Source organism: Rhamphochromis longiceps, linkage group LG1 (assembly GCF_057381845.1).
Source record: "Rhamphochromis longiceps isolate RC_006_pf linkage group LG1, R_longiceps_female_GT1.1, whole genome shotgun sequence".
NCBI classification, from domain to species: Eukaryota; Metazoa; Chordata; class Actinopteri; order Cichliformes; family Cichlidae; genus Rhamphochromis; species Rhamphochromis longiceps.
In genome coordinates, this window is record NC_140557.1 from 2,721,904 (window position 1) to 2,745,650 (window position 23,747).

Genomic DNA, 23,747 nt, shown 5'->3' on the forward strand with positions numbered 1-23,747 from the left:
CAAAATCCTGCTCCTCACATACAAGGTCTTAAATAATCAGGCCCCATCTTATCTTAATGACCTTGTAGTACCATATCACCCTATTAGAGCACTTCGCTCTCGCTCTGCAGGCCTACTTGTTGTTCCTAGAGTATTTAAAAGTAGAATGGGAGGCAGAGCCTTTGTACTGTAAAACTGTCTGTTTCGATAAAGCTTTTTCTTAGAGCTGAACAGCCATTAGTTATGTTGCAAAAGAGTGTTTCTTCTCCAGTCTTGTGTTCCCACTTCCCGCATTAGATTTGTGGAAGCGTGGATTTGGCACACTACTTTAAAGTGGGAGAAAAGCATTTCAACAAAAGCTCCTGTTTGACATTCACGGGGAGATATTTGACTATTTTTGCACAGGTGATTTCTCTCAAATGACTGTACAGTTGTGGCAGATGTTACTTGGTTGAAGTTGGTTGAATTGGCAGCCTAAATGGCAGCACTGAGGATTAAAATACCACAGCAGCAGTTTCATGTGCGTTGATCTCTATGGTTAGGTCAGCAGTGTTACTATGGAGATGAAACCACTTTCATAACAGAGAAACACGAAGTTAAACCTGAAGTTTCCTCCAGAAGCTGAAAGTCCTCAGGACTGCGGTACCCTTGTGGTTAACCTGTGTTACTGCAGCGTCTGCGGTTTCTGCTGATTTCTTCGATCTTCTCTCACCGTAGATTCACGTTGCTGTGTTTTTACCATAACAGATGCATTTGGTCACCAGAACAAGGAGAGGCATCACTGTTTGTTTGAGTCAATTTCAGACTAATGAATGACTCATTTAATTGTTGCGTGGGAGGTGCTACAGTCATTTAATCAAAGATTAATGGTCATGTAGGTGTGATTGTGGACGTCATACTGGTGCTGGTTTGTTTTATCTCTTCTGCAGAGCGTGCAGAGCATCTGTTTATTATCCTGTTTAAATATCAGGTGAACTGAAGTAGCAGCATGTCACTGAGAAACGCCGCCCGGCAGCTTTTCACTCATCGCAAAGCGATTTTATGGAAAATCTAACGATTATGACTTTGCTGCAGTTTTTCAGAGGGTTGAATTTGATGAGCTGGTCCTCCTTGGTGAAAACATGGTTCATGTGTTAAACATAAAACATCTGGCACAGCTGTGCCGGCCTGCACAGTCAATCATGATGAGAGTTTTTAAGAGGACCCAAATGCAGGACACCAGGACATGGAGTGAAATATATTATTGCTATTATGATTATGTTTATGATTGTTATTATCATTGTTGTTGTTGTTATTAATGAAAAACATAAAACCGACAAGTTTACAAAATAAGAAGAAAAAAAATGAAAACGACACACAAAAAAAATTCCACTCGTACTGATCAGCAAATTTTCAGCAGATGAGTTTTTTTCTGCAGTAATTTAATAATTCAGGTTACACCACAAACATTTAGCCCAGATTCTCTAAGGAAGTCAGTCAGTACATCAGCCCCCTCGCCAATAACATCAAATCAAAAGACTTTGGTATCATTTTTGATCAGCACCTGAAACTCGCATCAAAGGTTACCCAGTCTTTTTTCCTTCATCCGAGAAATATTGAAAAAATCAAACCTTTACTGTCAGTTAACCTCTTAAATTTTAGTCCAATCCTTGCATCCCGTCACTGACTTCCAGTGAGATTAGAAGATTAGATTAGAATTCTGTTCTTAACATGTGAGGCTCTGCATGGACAGGCCCTGCTCACACTGCAGAGCTCCTAACCTTCTGTGATTTTGGAGGTTGTTACGTCCAAACTGTGGAACAGCCTTCCTCGGTCAATCAGGTAGGCTTTATTTGTTATTTGCTATTTGCTGAAAAAGTCATTTTTAGCCATAGTTTGAAACCATGCATGTGTGTGTGTGCGTGCGTGCGTGTAATGAATTATGTGTGTCTTTATTTGAACTGCGAAGTGCTTTTCAACTCTGTGTTTGGAAAAGTGCCATAAAAATAAGTTATTATTGGTTAATATTATCATTTTTGGTTTGGAGCTGTGGAAGGACAAAAGCTTCAAGCCTTTAAAGAACATCTGTCAACATCAGTACAGGTTAAATAATCATTGGGCCACTTTTAAATACCAAGCTTTTAAATCAAATTAAAAACATGAAGGTGTGTATTTTTTATGAACATCAGGGTTTACAAAAGATATAAAATATTTTTTTTAAATCCTCCAATTTTAATCGTTAAGTTTTTCTCTTTATCTTGACCAATGTACAGAATTTTAATTAATTAATTATGAAGGACAAATGCACATTTCACAAATTGAAAAATGAAGTCTGGACATAATGTGTAGACTCTCAGCTTTCATATGAGCGTATCCACATTCAAATTGGATGAAGAGTTTAAGAGTTTCAGGTCGTTAACATGTGCCACACTCTTTCTATAGGGACCAAAAGTAATTGGACGATTAACTCAAAGGGTGTTTCATGGGCAATTCCTTTGTTATGTCATTATCAAAGGCCTGGAGTTGATTTGAGGTGTGGTTGCATCTGGGAGATTTTGTATGAACAGATGACATGTGGTCAGAGGAGCTCTCCATGCAGGTGAAACAAGCCAACCTGCAAAAACAGACAAAAACATCTGAGAAATGGCCACAATATTAGGAGTGGCAAAACCTACAGTTTGGTACATCCTGAGAAAGAAAGAAAGTACTCGTGACCTAAAAAGACCTGGATAATAATGTCATGGGCGCAAACCTCCCTCGTTGCTTTGATGCTGGTTGTAGAATGAGTTAGTGTCAGCAGGCGTCTGAGGTCAAAGTGGCACCATCACAAAGCTGCTTTTAACAATCACTCAAACCTCAAACCGAAAAAGGTCACTGTGCCCTTCAGCCGAATTCTACTGACATACTTCTGTGCCACCGAGTAAATGAAATCATACAATTTAACACCCACACTCACAGTAAGGCAGTGCAGCAACAGCCATGCTAACAATTCAGCTACTGTGCATCTGCAGGCATGAAGGTAACTGGGCAGCTGACAGCTACTGACATCCACCAAATGACTTTAGAGCATTTGGACCTCCACAGGTCAGAATTTGATCATCAGCATGGGCAGCCATGGGTGCAAAGCACGGTCTGAGCTGAGAAAGCCGAGTTTTCATTTAGCTGAGATCTTAGACTCAAGTCGGTGACTCAGCTGTCTTAGTGTGTGGTGAGTTTATTAATCCACTCGAGTAACGTCAGATAATATCTCTCTAGCTTTGCCTGCCGTGCTGTCGAAGACACTGTTGGCGCGGTGAATTTCTCTCGCTGGCTGTAATCATCAGTTACTGATATGGTTTAAAGGTGACTCCTCATATCGGGGTTTCTGCTACAGTGGCCCACCAGTTCTGTCCAAACATTTCTTCCTGTTAAAAGAGAGTTTTTCCTTCCCACTGTGGCCAAGTGACTTCTCATAGGAGGTCATCTGATAGAAAGACATGTTTTTCTGGTAGTAAATATTGCTATGTTTGTTTCCACATTATTACCTCTCAGCCATTTTCTACCGAAGGTCCATCCATCCATTTTCTTCGACTTATCCGGGGTCGGGTCGTGGCGGCAGCAGCCCAAGCAGAGAAGCCCAGACCTCCCTCTCCTCAGCCAGCTCTGTCACGGTCCCCGTGTCTCTCTGGTTGGCCCACGCTGGCTACAGGTTTTGTTGTTGTTAGTTTTGGTTTTTTGTCTCTCCTCCTCTCTGCCTGGGTGGAGCTCATTACGGGCTCTCGCTCTTGGCCCACGCACCCGTGTGATGGTGTCCACCTGCGGCTGATCTGGCTGATTTCCCCAGCTGCTATTTAAGGCAGTGGCACAGAGCAGCTCACCGCTGGAACGTTGAACCACCTGAGTTTGTGCTCGCGGCATATTCAAAGAAGAATCGCTTACATGTGTTTTTTTTTGTTGTGGAACTAACCTTGACCTTCTGTCTGTAGATTCTGGACCGAATCACCGGACCTGTCCAAGTGGGGCAGTGTGTGGAGTGTTGGAGCGAGTGCGGCTGAAGAGGAGTGCGTGTGTGCGGAGGAGCGGTGGCGGTGACTGAGTGGAGGAGGAAGCGTGTGTGTGGATCCCCCCCCCCCCTTCTCTCCCTGGAGCCCTGGACCCCCTCCCAACTCACTGTACATATATTTTGCACTAAGGTGATCCCTATTGTAAATAAATCCCCTTTTGTTTCCTTGAAAGAACTGTCTGCGCGTGAGTCCGTTCAGTAGCCATGACAACCTCCTCCAACTTATCCGGGGGAACACCAAGGTGTTCCCAGGCCAGCCGAGAGATATAATCTCTCCAGCGTGTCCTGGGTCTGCCCCGGGGCCTCCTTCCTGTGGGACATGCCCAGAAAACCTCGCCCAGGAGGCGCCCAGGAGGCATCCTTGTCGGATGCCCGAACCACCTCCACTGACTCCTTTCGATGTGGAGGAGCAGCGGCTATACTCTGAGCCCCTCCCGAATGAACGAACTTTTCACCCTACCTCTGAGGGAGAGGCCAGCCACCCTTCGGAGGAAGCTAATTTCTGCCGCTCTTTCGGTCACTACCCACAGCTCGTGGCCATACAGAAGGTAGTCTACTAAATCACAAGGCTGGTGGTTTGATCCTTCAGGGCTCCAGTCTACATGCCAAAGTATCCTTGATCAAGATACTTAACCCCGGGGTGCTCCCGCTACGTTCATCAGATTAAAATCGAATCAAAATGCAAGAGAAAGTGATGAATTTCCTTTGATTTATTTTGATTCAAGCAATAACACATAGTATTGGCTATAAATTACTAAAGCTACCCAGCCATACACAAAGAGTTAAGGCCAGTGTGTGACCACTGGAACACAATTCAATACAAGCACAGGAAAGGTCTGAGTGAAGAGTAATATCACAAACTAACCACCTCCTATTACCAGTGTTAATACACTTTTATATACAGAATAATATGATATACAGAAGTTACAAGATGGACTTGATGTTTTATTCAGTGCAACCCTGAATGAGTCACTGAGGCCATGAAAGAGTCTGCAGAGGGTGGTTTTCCCATAGACTTCACATGGACTATTCACAAGCACAGCTAATGACCCCTGGTGGCCATTAGAAGAAATGCAAGTTTATGGGACTTCCATATTGCCTTCACGTTTCAGAGCCTGATGCAACATCCATCTTTAATACTATGTTTAAATAATAGGGGGTGCTGTCTGCGTACAGTTTACAGTTACAGTCAGAGACTCCAGCAACAGCTGGATTTACAGCCAAAACCCTAGCCACACTCCTGGCTAAAGAAACAGGCCAACCTGGCATCTCGGCCTCTGTAAGAAAACACTGTTACGACCCAGGGTTGCCTAATCCAGCCGTAAGCACGTTGGTAGGAAGGGTGTTACCATCACACGAAGGCAACATCAGACCAAACAGAGCTGCTGTCAGAAGAATAGCCGTTTTTATTTTATCTTATTTTTATTATTGCAAACAAATTTCAGAAAAATACCAGAATACCAAAAACATAATAGAGGCCCAAAGCATCACAGCTGCTGCAGACACAGTGCATATTACCTGCCAAGGATTCCCCTCTGATCTACGTGTTCCTCCCTCTGCTAGGTTACATTCACCCCCAATAGGGATAGACATGGACACCCCCATCCCCAAATTTTTATCTTTGAAACAGATCAAACTGTTTTCCATCTCTGAGCTCTTCTCTAATTGTTCTGTAATGTGCGCCCTCCTCTTGCCCTCTAACTAAGCAACTTAGGACTCAGCAGCTCACTCTGCACCTGGATACACTCTGGCGACAGTGAGAAGGAAAAACTCCCTTTTAACAGGAAGAAACCTCCAGCAGAACCAGGCTCAGGGAGGGGCGGGGCCATCTGCTGTGATTGGTTGGGGTGAGACAAGGAAGACAGGATAAAGACATGCTGTGGAAGAGAGACAGAGGTTAATAACAGATATGATTTAATGCAGAGAGGTCTGTTAATACATAGTGAGTGAGAAAGGTGACTGGAAAGGAAAAACTCAATGCATCATGGGAATCCCCGGCAGCCTACACCTATTGCAGCATAACTAAGGGAGGATCTAGGGTCACCTGGTCCAGCCCTAACTATATGCTTTAGCAAAAAGGAAAGTTTTATGCCTAATCTTAAAAGTAGCTAGGACAGCCAGTGATGTTTCTTCATTAGTGACAGTTTTCTTGCGTCCACATTTTGGCAAATCCAACACTGAACCAGTTTCACGAAACTTAGTAAGCAGTTTGCTAACTGTAGCATGGAGATGGGTGGTCTCGTAGGGTGTCTTGCATTGAAATCTGCTGCAATGACCCGGTTACTGCGTTCACCAGATATCAACACAATTTCGATCCGCTCCTCACGTGTTAACCTCTTCGACATGTCAATGGCTGTGAACAAATAGAAACTTGTAAATAACAACTTGTATCCAAGATGGCCGACTTCTAAATGGCCACCATGGTCACCACCCATCTTGAGGAGTTTGCCCCCTCACATATACTAATGTGCCACAAACAGGACTTTAATATCACCAACCATTCCCATGTTGTTACGGTGTATCCATATAAATGGCCCACCCTGTATATTTTATCCCTGCACAGTTGGTGTGGAGCACCCACAATTACGTCGTGCATGTACAAGAACAATAAAGCGCTATTCTACTCTGTTCTACTCTTCCTCTATTAGCTCCAAACATCAGTGCAGGTTTATGCTTTCTGTAGATCCACAAAGACACAGAGTGAAGCTCTTTCTGACCTTCTCTATACTCCACCAAACATGCAGACATCAGTAATAATAATATTCATACTCTAACAGTGGCGTATGGCACCACCCTGTTCAGGTGTAGAACAATAACACGTTTTGAAAGTGCACAAGAAACGAGAAAAAAGCAGGAAGAATGCAGTTTTTTTTAATATGATCCGTGTTTCCTGGTCGATCATTAGAGGAAGACGAGCACTTTGATCAGTCTTTACTAATCTGACCTCGTGCTACTGACGCACTGAGGCTCCACGACGTCTTCCGGGAATGGGGACAGTATTTTCAGTAGGCAGCAGTTTCATGTGCGTTGATCTCTATGGTTAGGTCAGCAGTGTTACTATGGAGATGAAACCACTTTCATAACAGAGAAACACGAAGTTAAACCTGAAGTTTCCTCCAGAAGCTGAAAGTCCTCAGGACTGCGGTACCCTTGTGGTTAACCTGTGTTACTGCAGCGTCTGCGGTTTCTGCTGATTTCTTCGATCTTCTCTCACCGTAGATTCACGTTGCTGTGTTTTTACCATAACAGATGCATTTGGTCACCAGAACAAGGAGAGGCATCACTGTTTGTTTGAGTCAATTTCAGACTAATGAATGACTCATTTAATTGTTGCGTGCTACAGTCATTTAATCAAAGATTAATGGTCATGTAGGTGTGATTTTGGACGTCATACTGGTGCTGGTTTGTTTTATCTCTTCTGCAGAGCGTGCAGAGCATCTGTTTATTATCCTGTTTAAATATCAGGTGAACTGAAGTAGCAGCATGTCACTGAGAAACGCCGCCCGGCAGCTTTTCACTCATCGCAAAGCGATTTTATGGAAAATCTAACGATTATGACTTTGCTGCAGTTTTTCAGAGGGTTGAATTTGATGAGCTGGTCCTCCTTGGTGAAAACATGGTTCATGTGTTAAACATAAAACATCTGGCACAGCTGTGCCGGCCTGCACAGTCAATCATGATGAGAGTTTTTAAGAGGACCCAAATGCAGGACACCAGGACATGGAGTGAAATATATTATTGCTATTATGATTATGTTTATGATTGTTATTATCATTGTTGTTGTTGTTATTAATGAAAAACATAAAACCGACAAGTTTACAAAATAAGAAGAAAAAAAATGAAAACGACACACAAAAAAAATTCCACTCGTACTGATCAGCAAATTTTCAGCAGATGAGTTTTTTTCTGCAGTAATTTAATAATTCAGGTTACACCACAAACATTTAGCCCAGATTCTCTAAGGAAGTCAGTCAGTACATCAGCCCCCTCGCCAATAACATCAAATCAAAAGACTTTGGTATCATTTTTGATCAGCACCTGAAACTCGCATCAAAGGTTACCCAGTCTTTTTTCCTTCATCCGAGAAATATTGAAAAAATCAAACCTTTACTGTCAGTTAACCTCTTAAATTTTAGTCCAATCCTTGCATCCCGTCACTGACTTCCAGTGAGATTAGAAGATTAGATTAGAATTCTGTTCTTAACATGTGAGGCTCTGCATGGACAGGCCCTGCTCACACTGCAGAGCTCCTAACCTTCTGTGATTTTGGAGGTTGTTACGTCCAAACTGTGGAACAGCCTTCCTCGGTCAATCAGGTAGGCTTTATTTGTTATTTGCTATTTGCTGAAAAAGTCATTTTTAGCCATAGTTTGAAACCATGCATGTGTGTGTGTGCGTGCGTGCGTGTAATGAATTATGTGTGTCTTTATTTGAACTGCGAAGTGCTTTTCAACTCTGTGTTTGGAAAAGTGCCATAAAAATAAGTTATTATTGGTTAATATTATCATTTTTGGTTTGGAGCTGTGGAAGGACAAAAGCTTCAAGCCTTTAAAGAACATCTGTCAACATCAGTACAGGTTAAATAATCATTGGGCCACTTTTAAATACCAAGCTTTTAAATCAAATTAAAAACATGAAGGTGTGTATTTTTTATGAACATCAGGGTTTACAAAAGATATAAAATATTTTTTTTAAATCCTCCAATTTTAATCGTTAAGTTTTTCTCTTTATCTTGACCAATGTACAGAATTTTAATTAATTAATTATGAAGGACAAATGCACATTTCACAAATTGAAAAATGAAGTCTGGACATAATGTGTAGACTCTCAGCTTTCATATGAGCGTATCCACATTCAAATTGGATGAAGAGTTTAAGAGTTTCAGGTCGTTAACATGTGCCACACTCTTTCTATAGGGACCAAAAGTAATTGGACGATTAACTCAAAGGGTGTTTCATGGGCAATTCCTTTGTTATGTCATTATCAAAGGCCTGGAGTTGATTTGAGGTGTGGTTGCATCTGGGAGATTTTGTATGAACAGATGACATGTGGTCAGAGGAGCTCTCCATGCAGGTGAAACAAGCCAACCTGCAAAAACAGACAAAAACATCTGAGAAATGGCCACAATATTAGGAGTGGCAAAACCTACAGTTTGGTACATCCTGAGAAAGAAAGAAAGTACTCGTGACCTAAAAAGACCTGGATGACCACAGAAGACAACAGTGGTGGATGATCGCAGAATCATTTCCATGCTACAGAAGGCAGCTCATGACCCAAAGCACATCACATCATCTGTAAAACACGGCACAGGCAGTGTGATGGCTTGGGCGTGCAAAGCTGCCAGTGACACTGGGACACTAGTGTTTATGATATTGTGACACAGGACAGAATGAAGTCTGAGGTGTTCAGAGACAAACTGTCAAATACAGTCAAATTGGGCAGTTTCATAAAACTGATGAACAATGACGCAGAACATACAGCCAAAGCAACCCAGGAGTTTATTAAAGCAAAGAAGTTGAATATTCACAAATGGCCAAGTCAGTTACCTGATCTTGATCTGAACACGCATTTCACTTGTTGAAGACTGAGCTTCAGACAGAAAGGCCCACAAACAGACGGTTGCAGTAAAGGCCTGGCAGAGCGTTAAAAAGGAGGAAACCAGCATGTGGCGATGTCCACGAGTTTAAGACTTCAGGTTGTCATTACCAGCAAAGAGTTTGCAACCAAGTATTAGAAATGAACGTTTCATTTTCAGTTATTTAATTTGTCCAATTGCTTTTGGGCCCTGAAACGAAGTGATTTACTTTAGCTCCCTCACATTTTTTATTTCAACCCACCAAATTAAAGCTAAGAGTCTGCATTTCAGCTACATCTGAGTTGTTCCGCTGGGGTACTGTACGGAACCAAAATTAGAAAAAAGTCTCTGTCCAAATGCTTATGGACCTTACTGTATCTTATCTTATATACTGAAATAATCAGAGCCTTTTTTCCCACCGCGATGATTAAACACCCAACTTTAGCTTTACAGAATAAACAGATACGGTGATTATCAAAGAGGAAACAGATATTTAGATCAGATGTTTTGCTGATGTGCTGACAGTAAAAGATGCAGATAAAGACGAGATAAACTGGAATGATCCCACGCGGGGAGCTGAATTCTCACGGTAGATGATGGATCGAACAGATAAGAAACTACTAACGAAACAACATCGTAAAATTCAGGGCAGCGTGCACTTTGAAGACACTTTTGGGGGGATTTTATGCCTTTTATTTCAGAGGAAAGAGTCAGCAGGAGATAAAGAACAAAGGACTCCTGAATGACACCACAGGACTGCAGACCTCGACACAAAGCCAACCAAGTCTTCTACGTATCTGTAAAGCAAACCTTCTTCCAAACTTTCTTTGTCGGCCAACCTCTGGAAGCACGATGAGAAGCAGCGCGAATGTGGAAAAGCAGCTTCTGAACGACATTGCTTCTTATTTTTTATTACAAATCAGAAGTTCAGAAAGCACATCGCAGCCTCGCACAAGTTTTATGTCCACGGACACAACTTTCCCAGTTTTCTAACCTTCCTGAACACCATTTGTCATCTCTCCGTTCTCACATGTGATGATTTCATTATTTAACGAGGACCAGAAACACTTCTGGAAGCTGGAGGGACCTTATCAAATAGAATAAACTTGGTTAGATTTAGGTTAGATAAATGTTGCAGATATGAAACCTGCTTCCTGTTGAGATACATCAGTTGCAAAAGCAGTGCATGAACACAATCAGATAATTTTTTTTGATCAATTTCGATCGATCAGGATAAAGATAAGTGTGCTGGAGCAGAGCGGCGTGTTGGTCAGGGTTGGAAGCTCTGAACCTTCTGCTTGCAGCTCTGCAGGTTTCACCTCGCGCTCTAAAGACATGCTCACTAACGATCGTAAACTGGCTGTAGGTGCGTCTGTCTCCAGGTGTTTGAGATCTTTTGCTCTCTGTCAGCTGGGAGAACTTTCCCCACCACCATGATCGTAGGTGAGGAAAATGGATGGAGCTGTTGTCCAAACAAATTACTTCAGGACGTCTCTGATCGCGAATGCTTCTTAAAATTGAACATATGTAGTTTCTGCTCAGGTAGACAGCATGGAGAACACCTACATTCTTAGCAGGAAGACCAGAGTTTGCTGTGCCTGAAGGAAATGACCAAATAAAGAAATCAGTGATGATCTCAGATCATCAGAGAGAAGCTGAGCGTACACTTATTAACACATTTAATGCAAACCGTGGACACTATATTACAGAAAATAAAAAAAGTAGAATCTGTTGTCATTAAAACAAATTCTGTTCTTTAAATTAATGCGACCAAACCTGCCACACTGAAAATAAAATTCAGCTTCTGCTGTTTTACACGTTTTTCCTGTTTTTCTGTCATAGATGTTATCAGTGCAGCAAACGTGTTCTTTTCATCTGACAGACCGCCTGTCAGGCTTTCATCGTGTGATTCAGATGGTCTGCAGAGATAACAGGAATCTCCCGTTTTGTTTCTTGAGCTGTTATCATCTCAGAGATCAGGCGTGATCACATCTGATCAGCATAAATTGTGCTGATCTGAGAGCAGTCGCACACAGACGCTGGACAGGACCAGAGCAACATCATGAAGCTGCTGAGGCACGGCGTCTACACTCTGCTGGTGAGCATCGGCTTTGTTCACTCTGATCATCTGTTTACTGCGACTGAAAGATGAAAAGCCAGATTATATTAGTCTGCTGGAAATTACATGCAAGAAATTACTCACGGCTGATAGTCGCAAAGGTTAGATTGGGGATGACTGGTGAGAAGTTCCAGCGCAAAGCAAATTTAGCAGTTTGACTGTGAAATTGATCAGACTGGAAGAACCAGCAGCGGCTGAAAGGTTTTACTGGGTTCATTTAATGGATGGACATGAAAAGTGTCGCAAACAGAAACTAGTTCCAAGCAGTCTTTTAGAGATGTCGTTAGCTGGCCTAGAAGAGTCAGGTGTGCAGCGCAGGTGTCAAGCTTTCCAGAACTGGACCCAGCGCGGGTCTTTAGGCAGGTGAGTAAATTTAAACTGGTCAGAAAACGCTTTTAATAAAGTAATGTTTTACTTCACGTTTCCAGATAATCTCCTGTACGGCTCACCGGGTTTATAATAATTATAATCTGTGTGGCTAACATAATATTTAATCAACTATAACAGTTTTTGGTATTTTTACCTAATAGTTACACAGTCGTGACGCGTAATAGTTCATCCCGTCCTAAAACTCTCCGTGAAATCGTCCTCCTGCAGACACTCTGTGTTTATTTATATTTAAAACTGAGTTTTGTGTCGGCTGCTGCTGTTTAATGGACTATCATGTCTTTTTTTGTGCTTATCATGGTTCTTATTCGACCCTGTAGATTTGAAATTTAAACCCTGTTAAAACAGCGTTTAGAGTGATGAAGTTTGTCGTTGCTTAAATTGTCATCATCTCACTAAAAAGTATAATAAAATAACCTTTAAGGAACGGTTATAGACTCTCAGCAGCGCGCTCAGGTTAACAGATGCTGATGGAGGCTCGAAGCATGTCAGGTTTGGGATTTGATTTCCAGCTTTTTCTGAAGAGTCCACAGAATCTCCTTTAAAACAGTCCAACCCAGCATTTCCATCCAGCTTCAGGGTGACGCTCCTCTGGGCAACACCATGGATTAAATCCGGATAGACTTAATTAAAAAGAGCTTGTTTGTGTTGATAGTACATCTATAATTGTTGTTCTCACATTTTCACTCTGGATTTGAACTTTGTTCTCTGTGTGAGTCTATCGGTCTGTCTCATCACTGCCGAGCAGTTTTGGTCCACTCTCGGTAACAGCGTTGCTTCAGTTCATCGAGGTTTGCACCATTCGTTCATGCACAGCTCTCTGGACTCTGCACCACTGCAGCAGCTTGATTCTTTTCTTTTTCAGCCATGCATCTTCATGGAGCTCTTGGGTTTGAGCTCAGGGTGAATTTGCTGGTATGTCTGCTCCTGGGGAGATTGTGGCATTGAGTGTGTTAACATATACACCTGTATATAGAAGTGGTCCCTCGGGTCATTAATCGGTTAATGAAGGGCATTTGATTGGCTGATACTTACCCTCCGCTTCACGTGGAAGCAGTGAGAGAGGACTGTCTTTTTCACACATATGGACTTTGAGGAATAAACACTCTAACAGTCTTTAAAAGGCAGAGTTTAAAACTGTGAAACAAATAATTCTAGTTTTAGTATTTTAAGCTTCTAGTACAGACTAAAAACTTACTGAGAAACTTGCACAGATGAGCTTCACTAAGAGTTTCTAAGAGGTTCGTACTCTTCATACTAGATTAAAAGTTGAAACCACTGAACGATGTTTCAAACAGGCTGAGGATGCTCAGAAAGCTCTGGAATACATATATGTATGCAGAAAAAATGTAAAAATGGTTGAAATAGTTGCATTTAGTAAAACCCAAGATTGTAACTTGTTGGTAATCTTGTATATTCAGGTATGTTGCAGTGCATTGTGGGTCGCTCACTCCGAGGTTGAAACTGAATCTGCAGCTGAATGTGACACCATGCTGACGTTCTCCTCTGAGATCACCAGCTTGACTGAAGGAAACGGGGACATCCACAGCAGATCTCTGTCTCCGTGGAACTGGACGTGAGTAAACTCATGAATGAACTTGTGAATAAATGACTGAATGAGTAAAAACAGAAGCAACTCTGATAAATGTCTAATTTCACTTGTTGCTGTGTTTGTTGACTCAGGCCAAACACGGACAGAAACCGAATCCCCAGGACGCTCTGGGAGGCCGAGTGCAGTACCAGCTTTTGTTCCAGTCCCATCCCAGGACAGAAGGACCAACACAACCTGAACTCAGTCCCCGTCTACCAGGACATTCTGGTCCTGACCTCACACAATGGCCGGCGCTGCTACAAAGCATCGTTCCGCTCTGTGGCGGTCGGCTGCACCTGTGTTCGAGCCGAGACCGATCAGAAGTGAAGCCCAGGAAACAGAAATGTTTCGAAATAAAAGGAGCTAAAAAATAAGTTAATTGAAACCTGGTCATTTCATTCTTGCTGTTGTATTTATTTAAAAACTGCACAGTGCGTGTTAACATCAGATGTGCCAGATTTGAATCAGCTCTTCATTTTTATCTATAATCTCTGTGCAGGTAACATAAAAAACACACAAACAAATAAAAACTACGTGGAGTAAAAAATGATGACAAGTCTGGTTTGCTTGAGATCAGCTTTCATTGTATGTGCAGCGTCGATCTGAGAAGTGCCAAAATAGTTACTCCCCTTTACTGACCTCACATTTTACTCACATTTGGTTCGCCTATCAGGCCCCTCGCTGTCTACTCTAGCAGCAGCTCTAACACCAATCCCCCTAATAAATCAACTGAAAGTATTGGGGAAAGTCTATATAAAACTTTATACATAAAACTGCCATGTTTTTTAAATGATCGAAGCTTAAGAGATTGCCTTTATCGATTTTTTTCCCGGAAATGGCCTGATGTGCTTGGATTTGTGTAAATTAAATTTTAAATTGTTGTTGAAATTTTCAGTCATACTGTTACACCCGAGCCCAAAGTGAGTCAAAGTTAACTGAACTTGTTTACAGCGTCATTAGTTGTTTCATAAACATCACACTGTAACGTCGGGTTGTGTTTAGTGGTTGAGAGGAAGGGGCAAAACACTTAGCAGGATAGTCGAAAGAATACACACTCACGCTGGCTTTGGGAATTCCACAGCATGTTCTTTAATACACGTTCCCTTCGTCAACCATATAAGCCCGGTTGAACGGCTGCAGCTTAACAAACAGAGTAGTGGCGCATACGGATGACAACATTAACCCTCGACTTGGGTTGTCTTAAAGAGACACCACACCATTGTGACTGTTACAACACGGATGATCTGATATCGTCGTGTTGGTGTTGTTCCCAGATCATCATGAAAATGTTGTTCCAGGTTCAACATTGCATGTGACCAATCACATTGTTGTGACGTTATTCTTTTGCGCGCCAAGCCATACGTGCATTTATGAAATTCCAATGTTGCAAGGACAATATCAGTTCTGCTTACCGTTTATTAAAGGGTTAGGGTTAGTGTTAGGGTCAGGGTCCGTTGATCGGCGGACAGAGGCGGTTTCTCGCAGCTTAAGTACAGTTTTTTGTTTTTTTCCCGAAGTCGCAAAAGTATGACATCACAACATTCTGATTGGTCACTTGCAATGTTGATCCTGGAACAACATTTAGTATGATGATCTGGGAACAACACCAACACGACGATATCAGATCGTGCGTTACAACACACTGTTCAATAATTAGTCAAATTAATGATTTTGAAGTCACTCTTGAACCTGAGTCAGTGCCTCTGTAAGACATAAGAATGTGTGATTTTGAGCGTGTCATTGTGTGAAGACTACTGCATCATCTGCGTACATTGGAATATTAATATTTAGATACATGTTAATATGAAGTGCAAAGAAAAGTAGTCCGAGCAAAGAGCCTTGTGGAATCCCTGCAGAGTGAATATATGCACATTGCGTTCTCTGTGATAGAGAAATCCACAGAACAGCTTCAGTTCAGATAAAACTCGGTGTTTGATTGTGTGAAATGCTGTTTTCAAGTCTGGGTTTGGATGATTACTCGTTTTTGTTCAAGCACAAAATAACATTTTAATGTATTTTGTACAGTGAAAGACATGACTTCATTTGACAGTAACATTACAGGAACAGTCTTGATCTCTGAATGATGGCGTGTGAATATAACCAAACAAATCAAACACAAAACAAATTAAACATGTAGTTGTGGACTTGCAGTTCTCTCACCATCCACCAGTGGGCGTAGCAGAACTGCTTTTCTCCTCTTTTTAAAACATAATTCTTCTACAAAGCTTGTTACCTTTTACAGTTTTGTTTTGGCCAACATTCTTAAATATTTTATCATCTTACATTTTTATTATTTTAGAAGAGAATAAAATAGAATAGAATAGTTTTCATTTAGAATTTGGAAATATACCGGTAACTAAAATAACAAGAGAAAAACAAAACTTGAAGTTTACAGTTTTGCTTTGCTTTGTCTCTTTATTTTTTTTTTGTTGAATTAGTCTCCAAATTTACCATCATGTGCACTGGACGAATTAGAAAAGTTCCTAATCTTTCCTTTTATTAATCTGACGTATTTAGAGAATAAATGTGACGTTACTGTGTAGAGGATTTGGTGGTGTATTGGCATGCACGCTGCAGCGAAGTGTGCATTACTGCTGAGTCTCATGATGTCTGAAATCCTCTGCAGAGAAAAACTTGTTCAGACTGAAATCAGCTCTAATTAGCTGAAAACAAGAACACATTGTGGAGTGTGTGTGTGTGTGTGTGTGTGTGTGTGTGTGTGTGTGTGTGTGTGTGTGTGTGTGTGTGTGTGTGTGTGTGTGTGTGATTTGAACACTGACAGCAGGCCCAAAGACCCGAACAGAAAACAATAGAGGTGAGTAGAAAATAAGTTGTGGAGCGTAGCAGCGAGCAGCTCACATCCAGGAGACGCTCAGGTAGGTTTGATTTCCTTCTTGTCCTTCAGATTCTGTGACCTCTGACCTTTGTACAGAGATGATTGAAGCTTAAGTGTTTCCAAAGAAAAAAGGCATTTGAAGCATCTTTAAGCCAAAGTTTGTTGAAGCTGAACAAGCTTCAATCAAAGCTGTTGGACTGCTTTTAACTCAATCTATTTGCCACCTATCTGTACATTTATTTCCCTCTCATGCACAGCGGGGTAAAATAAGTACTGAATACCAATACCAATACCAATTCTCAAAGTAAATAAATTTTTAAGCTGCTATTGATGTGAAACAATGCAGTACACAGATGCAAAGAATTCAAACTTTCTAATGGTGTATTAATTAGAAAAACATAGGGAAAAAGTATTGAACACGTTTACTGAAATGTATTTAATACTTCGTGCAAAAGCCTGTATTGGTGATGACAGCTTCAAAACAACTCCTGCACAGAGAAACTAGTCTCACGCATTGCTCAGGTGTGATTTTGGTCCATTGTTCCACACAAACAGTCTTCAAATCCTGAAGGTTCTGTCGACCCCGTTATGAACTTTAGATCTCTCCATAGGTTTTCATTTGGATTCAGGTCAGCTGATTGGCTGGTTCATTCTAACAGGTTTATTTTCTTTCTCTGAAAGCAGCTGAGAGAATCCTTGGCTGTGGGATCATCCTGGCAGATGGCAGCAGATTTTTATCCTGAATGTCTCTGTACATCTTTCCATTCATCCTTCCTTCATTTATATGAAGTACCGTATTTACTGCACTATAAGGCGCACTTAAAATCCTTCAATTTTCTCAAAAATCAACAGTGCACCTTATAATCTGGTGCACCTTATGTATGAACTGGTTGTGCTTATTGACCTCAAACTGATTTTATGTGCTACACGGCGCTCAAAAATCTGTCAAAAAATGATTTAGTGCGACTTTGTTAAGCTACGAAGCTGCTAAGCTTAATGGATTGTTGGAGCATTACGGTACTGTAGTCAGGAGCCTCGCGGAGTAATCGGGGTCCAAAACTCCGTCCACTTCAGGTACCAAAGTCAAACGAACACTGAGAGTTAAAAACGGTCTAAATTCTTTCTTCTTTAATAAAATGATCAGTGTTGCTGCTTTACCAGGTGTAACAATTAAGTTTAACATCCAGGCATCCATAAAAACAGGATTTATTAAATGTAACAGAGTTAGTTAGGAGTTAGCAGGAAGTTAGCTCGCTAGCTTCCACCTAAACTTGATATAGCATGTTCTGACTGAGAGATTTCTGAAACAATTCAAACGTACAGCTCTGCTATCACTTCCAACATAAATGAAAACAGAAAACTAAACAGCAGTGATGTTTGTAGGGTTACTGAAGTTGGGCTAGCTGGTATATAATGATGTGCTACGTGATTGCTAGCGACACAGCTATGTTAGCATAACATAAACGCAGTGAAGCTGGAGGATGAACGCTAATTTTTTTCCACCTGATAAAAATTAACGTGAGGGTTCCCGATGGTTAGGGACAAATGCCAAACTTCAGTCAGGAGAACAACTGAGATAATCCATCCACAATACGAGGTTAGTCATTAATATACTGCAACAACATGGGAATAGAGCAGCTGTGAGAGAATTCAACATTAATGAATCAATGTTACGGAAGTGGAGGAAGCAAGAAGAATGAGTTGAGTAAAGTTTGACTTAGTTTTGTTTGGATTAATGTGCTTTGTGCTCCAAAAAATATATTATGCTGAAAAACAGCCCTGCGCCACAATGTTTCCACTTCCAGACTTGACTGTTGGTGTTTTTGGGGTGATATGCTGTGCTTATTGTTCTCCAAACATGGTGTTTTGATGTATTTTGGCATCCAAAGAGTTCCATTTCGGTCTCAGCTAATCAGACTATATTCTCCCTCTGTTTCACAGGCTTGTCTAAATGTTGTTCAGCAACCCTTAAACGCTCTTCAACACGCTTTTTCTTTAGCAATGGACTCTTGCATGGTGAACGTCCATACAGGCCATGGTAGTTAAGTGCATAACTTGTTTTCTTTGAAACAACTGAACTTGTTGATTCCAGGTCTTTCTGTAGCTCTCCACAAGTGCCAAGTATCCAATGCCATCAGTATGTTTTACAAAAATACGGTTGTGAAAGTGTTGAGAGAGCTCACTGGTTTTATCCATCACAAGATGTTTACTTGTGTGACACCTAGGTGATGAGACACCATTTTTATAGGCCATCAGTTGGGACTGAACCAGCTGATATTAATTTGCAGTAATTACTGATTTTCTGAAGCTGATGCCATTTCCATGCCTTTTTGAACCTCCTTTTCTTCATGTGTTCAATACTTTTTCCCTGGGCGATCGTGGCTCAAGAGTTGGGAGTTCGCCTTGTAATCGGAAGGTTGCCGGTTCGAGCCCCGGCTTGGACAGTCTCGGTCGTTGTGTCCTTGGGCACTTCACCCGTTGCCTACTGGTGGCGCCAGTGTCCGGCAGCCTCGCCTCTGTCAGTGCGCCCCAGGGCGGCTGTGGCTACAATGTAGCTGCCATCACCAATGGGTGGACGACTGGATATGTAAAGCGCTTTGGGGTCCTTAGGGACTAGTAAAGCGCTTTACAAATACAGGCCATTTTGCATTATTACACATAAATTAGTTTATGGACATCTGTGGTTTGATTTATTTGTATGTGTGCATTGGATGGGTTGTTACCTACATCTGGTGTGAATTTCATGTTAACATCACCTTTAGAAATGTATTTATTTAGAAAATTAGAGTTTTAAAATAAATTACTTCAGAGCATTTTACTGGTATATTCATGGTAGAAATTTGTTTGATAAAGTACAAATATTTGACATTTTAATAACAAATATCTCTGCTGAATTACAGTCATTTCCCAGCATTAAACTTTTATTTTACATTTTATAATCTGGAATTCCCAACAGATAAAAGCATAACAAGGATATAAGCTTTACAGCTAATACTCTCAGCTTTTTGGCTTCCAAATAAATTTATAATTTAATTTACTGAAGTGTGATTTTCATTTTGTAGGGGTAATCAAATCAAACAGAACAGAATCTTCTTATCATTTCCTCCTCATCCAGCTGGGTCATCTCCCATCATGCCTCAGGTGTCGTTTGCCCATCCCTCGCTCTGTCTTAACTTCCTCCCTCTACTGCACCGCCTCCTCCCATCCAACCCCCCTACCGTCCGAGACGTGGATGTTCCCCCTCTGTTTCGGGAGCGCTTCATCCTGACGGGGTACCGTCCCACGGGCATGTCGTGGCGGTGTTACGCCCTCAGCCTGTTCCAGATCCACAATGAGACGCTGAATGTGTGGAGCCACCTGCTGGCTGCCGCCTTCGTGGTGCTCAGGTTCATGGTGTTCGCCATCATGCGAGGAGGGGTAGGATATTTACAGATGCTCTGATCTTCTGCTGCATGATGACATTCTGTTTGACTTCCTGTTGTCTGACCTTTGACCTATTAAGGGAATCCTGGGTTTCCGACTGCAGGGTCCTGAAGGTGAAGGTTTTTCTGTGGATGCCTCCTCTCTACCTCTGGTCCTCTATGTTCTTTCTGCAGTCACATACCTCAGCTGCAGGTGAGTGATTCATTCTTTAGTCACCAACGATAACAAAGTCTTCCTATATATTTGATTTGGGAATGATGTTTGAAGTTTAATGTAAACATTTTAAATATTGCAGCTTTAACTAACATCGTGTTACCTCCTGCAGTGCTGCCGCTCACCTGCTGCAGTCCCACTCAGAGCAGGCGCATTACTCACTATTCTTCCTGGACTATGTGGGCGTGGCCGTCTATCAGTATGGCTGCGCTCTGGCTCTCTGCCTGTACAGCTCCAACACTGCCTGGAGACAAAGCATGCTGGGACAGGTTTGTTTACAGATATTGAACTATGGTAATATTTGATGGCTGATTGTTGGACGTCTGCAATGTTGGTTGATTTTTTGGACGGCCTGGTAGTTTTCTGGTAAGGTAGTGGAAATTTAGTCTTGACTGACTGACTGGATGGAGGCAGGAGGTTGGACAGTTGGATGTTACATGTTGGATAGTCTGACAGTGTTATGTTTGGGTATTTTCACTGAATGATAGATGGCTGGATTCTGTGATGGTTGGGTGGTTGCGTGAGTGTCTGCTGTTTTGATGTGTTTCTCCATGCTGGCTCTGGTTCTCCAGTATCTGCCCATGAGGGCAGAGGCTCATTTCCACATGCATCATCCAGCAGTGATCCATCAGTGGCAATCAGCAGGCTGGCATTTAAGACCAGCTCACCCTTTGTCTCATTGCCAGTCCGTCAGCAACGGCTGTAACTTGGCTCTTCCATCTCTTGTTATTTGCCTCGTTGAATTCTAACTGCTGTTTCCTTGTGTGTCCAGTTTGTTTTTGCCGTTCCTGGAACTAAACTCCGCTGCAGCTTTCTTTACTTGTCACTTTCTTCAACCGTTAACAAGACAATTGGAAGATTTTTGCACAACTTTCGGAGCCAACTGGAAACTTTCATGGACTGAATATACTTATAACTCACTTCTCTCTTCTGCTATAGGTCTCTTGCCTTTTGAAGCCTCTCTAGGGTACCAACCCCCTCTTTTTCTACAGATGGAGCCTGATCTTGCGGTGCCCTCAGTTTGCTCCAGTCCACTGTGCCCGTCTGCTAGTAACTGCTAGTCTATTGTCCCTTGAGTCTGCTTTCATGTCCACTTCCACATATCAGCCTTTCACCCCCTGACAGTTAGATGACTGTATTGTATATGGATAGTTGGATGGTTTGATAGTATAACCATTGGATGTTTGGATACTGTGATTGTTGGACAGTTGGATTGTTGTATTTTGGATAGATGGATTGTAGGACAGTGTAATACCTTAATGGTCTGAAAGCTGGATGTTTGGATATTGATATGGTTGTATTTTTGGGGAGCAGGCTGACTGGCTAGTTGGATACATGGACTGCAAGATGGTGTGATGGTCAAACAGTTAGACGAGTTGATACTAGGTAGTTGGATGTTGAATACTGGTATGTTTGTATGGTTGGAGAACTTGATGGTTGGATAGTTGGGTAGTTAGAATTTTAATAGTGTGAAAGTTGCACAGTTTAGTGATTCGATGTTGGATGACTGGATGGTTGGATAGTTTAATAAATGGAGTCCTGGACGGTTTAATGGTTGGGAATTTGGTTCATTTGATTGTTGGATGTTGCATTATTGAATCACTGGATATTGTTATGGCTGTATATCCAGTGATGCAACTGGATATACCTCCCAACTGGAGCTAGGAGGTTGAATAGTTTGACTCATGGACTGTTAAATAGTGTGATGAGTGGACAGTTTAGTGACTGGGTGTTGGATGACTGGATGGTTTGTAAATGATATTGGTAAACAATTTGATAATTGGATATTGGATTGTTGGACGGGTATAGCTGTATGGTTGGAGATCTGGGTGGTTGGACAGTTTAATGATTGGATGTTGGACAGCTGAATACTGTGACTGTTGGATATTGGAAAGTGGGGTGATTAGATGACTGAATAGTGTGAATGTTGGACTGATGAACCCAGTGCAGGCTGGACAGGTTTGTTCATGGATGGACAATTTGGATGTTTTGTAGTTGGCTTATTTAATGGTTTGATGATTACTTTGTGGACAGTTGGATTTCTTATTGCAATGATGCCTGGATGTTCAGATGGAAGGGAAAACATGGTTAGAAAGGTTTGTGTTTGAGTCTTCCGTCCCATCGGTATGTTCAGATGTCCTGATCAGGTTTTTGGATTTCAGGTCTTCCTCCCAGCAGCTGCCCTCCTTGCATGGCTCTCGTGCACCGCCTGCTGCTATGCAAAACTTCGTTTCCGCCGTCCATACCCCCTTCACAGGAAGCTCTGCCAGCTGATCCCAATGGGTGTGGCCTACCTAGTGGACATCAGCCCTGTTGCCCACCGTCTTGCCACCCACAGCTGGACAGGCAGCCCTGCACTACCATTGCACTTCTTGCAGGTAGTTCCTTTTACTTATTTCTTTAGTCATGGATTTATTAGACCTAACAGTTATATTTATTACTAGTTAGTAATTTTGGGTAAAAATATTGCACAAATTGTTCTTATTTGTATATTTTTGTGCTACTGTCAAAAAGCTTTCTGTCATTTTTCCACCAGGTGGTGCTGTTTATGCTGTCCGCCTTCTTCTTCTCTTGCCCCGTTCCTGAGCGCTTCTACCCCGGCCGCTTTGACATCGTCGGCCACGGACACCAGCTCTTCCACATCTTGCTGTCACTCTGCACACTGGCCCAGCAGGAAGCGCTGTTCCACGACTTCCTATGGCGGCGGCCGGCGATGGTCAGAGAGTTTGGAGAGGAGCGCCTCCTGCTGGCTTGCGCCTCCTTTCCCTGCCTGACGTTGTGTTGCGCCTTGACAGCCCTCGCCATGAGGAGGCAGGCTCAGGCACAGCTGATGAAAGAGCAACGATAGAAGAGGAAAAAGTTTGTGTACAGGAAGTCTCTTCTTCTTCTGAGGGACTGACTCTGCAGTGGAAGCATTTCTTTACTTTTGTTGGTTTGGGTTGTTTGTTAGCATCAGATGATAGTGATGCAGACCATCATATTCCTACACCGAACTTCTGGTTCTTCTGGTTTCTCTTTTTTACATTTTACTAAACAACGACTAAAATCAAGTGACCATTTAACATTATGGGACCAGTTTTTAATTTCTGTTTGCATATTCAATAAAGTAATATTGTCTATAGTTTGTACGTTTATCTGTTAGCTGAACACTGTTGCCTCACTGAGCTCCAGGTTGGGGCCTTGATTGAAAATAAATCTAAAACCTGTATTTAATAAGATAAGATAACCTTTATTAGTCCCACATGTGGGAAATTTGTTTTGTTACAGCAGAAAGTAATAATAATAATGGATTGCATTTATGTAGCGCTTTTCGGGACCCCTCAAAGCGCTTTACAATTCCACTATTCATTCACTCTCACACACTAGTGGAAGCTATAGTTGTAGCCACAGCTGCCCTGGGGCAGACTGACAGAGGCGAGGCTGCCATATCGCGCCATCGGCCCCTCTGGCCATCACCAGTAGGTGGTAGGGAAGTGTGTTGCCCGAGGACACAACGACCGAGGCTGAGCCGGGGCTCGAACCGGCAACCTTCCGATTACAAGACGAACTCCCAAATCTTGAGCCACGATCGCCCTTCAAAGTGGACAGTGCAAAGTTATATAG

General features: G+C 42.1%; 2 protein-coding genes across 2 annotated transcripts; both read left to right on the forward strand.

The window, feature by feature from the left end:
• The first annotated feature begins 11,578 nt into the window (after nt 1-11,578).
• Nucleotides 11,579-14,194, forward strand: il17a/f2 (interleukin 17a/f2). Its single transcript, XM_085410662.1, has 3 exons — nt 11,579-11,673; nt 13,503-13,657; nt 13,765-14,194. The coding sequence occupies exons 1-3, from the start codon at nt 11,638-11,640 to the stop codon at nt 13,997-13,999; spliced, it is 426 nt and encodes a 141-aa protein (XP_085266788.1). The 5' UTR covers nt 11,579-11,637; the 3' UTR covers nt 14,000-14,194.
• A 5,446-nt stretch (nt 14,195-19,640) lies between these two features.
• Nucleotides 19,641-23,053, forward strand: paqr8 (progestin and adipoQ receptor family member VIII). Its single transcript, XM_085410674.1, has 5 exons — nt 19,641-19,925; nt 20,011-20,123; nt 20,257-20,413; nt 22,307-22,522; nt 22,681-23,053. The coding sequence occupies exons 1-5, from the start codon at nt 19,641-19,643 to the stop codon at nt 22,990-22,992; spliced, it is 1,083 nt and encodes a 360-aa protein (XP_085266800.1). The 3' UTR covers nt 22,993-23,053.
• The last annotated feature ends 694 nt before the right edge of the window (nt 23,054-23,747 follow it).

Bases quoted from the DNA above. Each gene is read 5' to 3' on its own strand.
- il17a/f2 (XM_085410662.1), top strand. From the start codon at position 11,638: ATGAAGCTGCTGAGGCACGGCGTCTACACTCTGCTG. The intron at 11,674-13,502 runs GTGAGCATCGGC...TTGTATATTCAG, and splicing joins ACGGCGTCTACACTCTGCTG to GTATGTTGCAGTGCATTGTG. The intron at 13,658-13,764 runs GTGAGTAAACTC...TTGTTGACTCAG, and splicing joins CTGTCTCCGTGGAACTGGAC to GCCAAACACGGACAGAAACC.
- paqr8 (XM_085410674.1), top strand. From the start codon at position 19,641: ATGCCTCAGGTGTCGTTTGCCCATCCCTCGCTCTGTCTTAACTTCCTC. The intron at 19,926-20,010 runs GTAGGATATTTA...TGACCTATTAAG, and splicing joins TCGCCATCATGCGAGGAGGG to GGAATCCTGGGTTTCCGACT. The intron at 22,523-22,680 runs GTAGTTCCTTTT...TTTTTCCACCAG, and splicing joins TACCATTGCACTTCTTGCAG to GTGGTGCTGTTTATGCTGTC.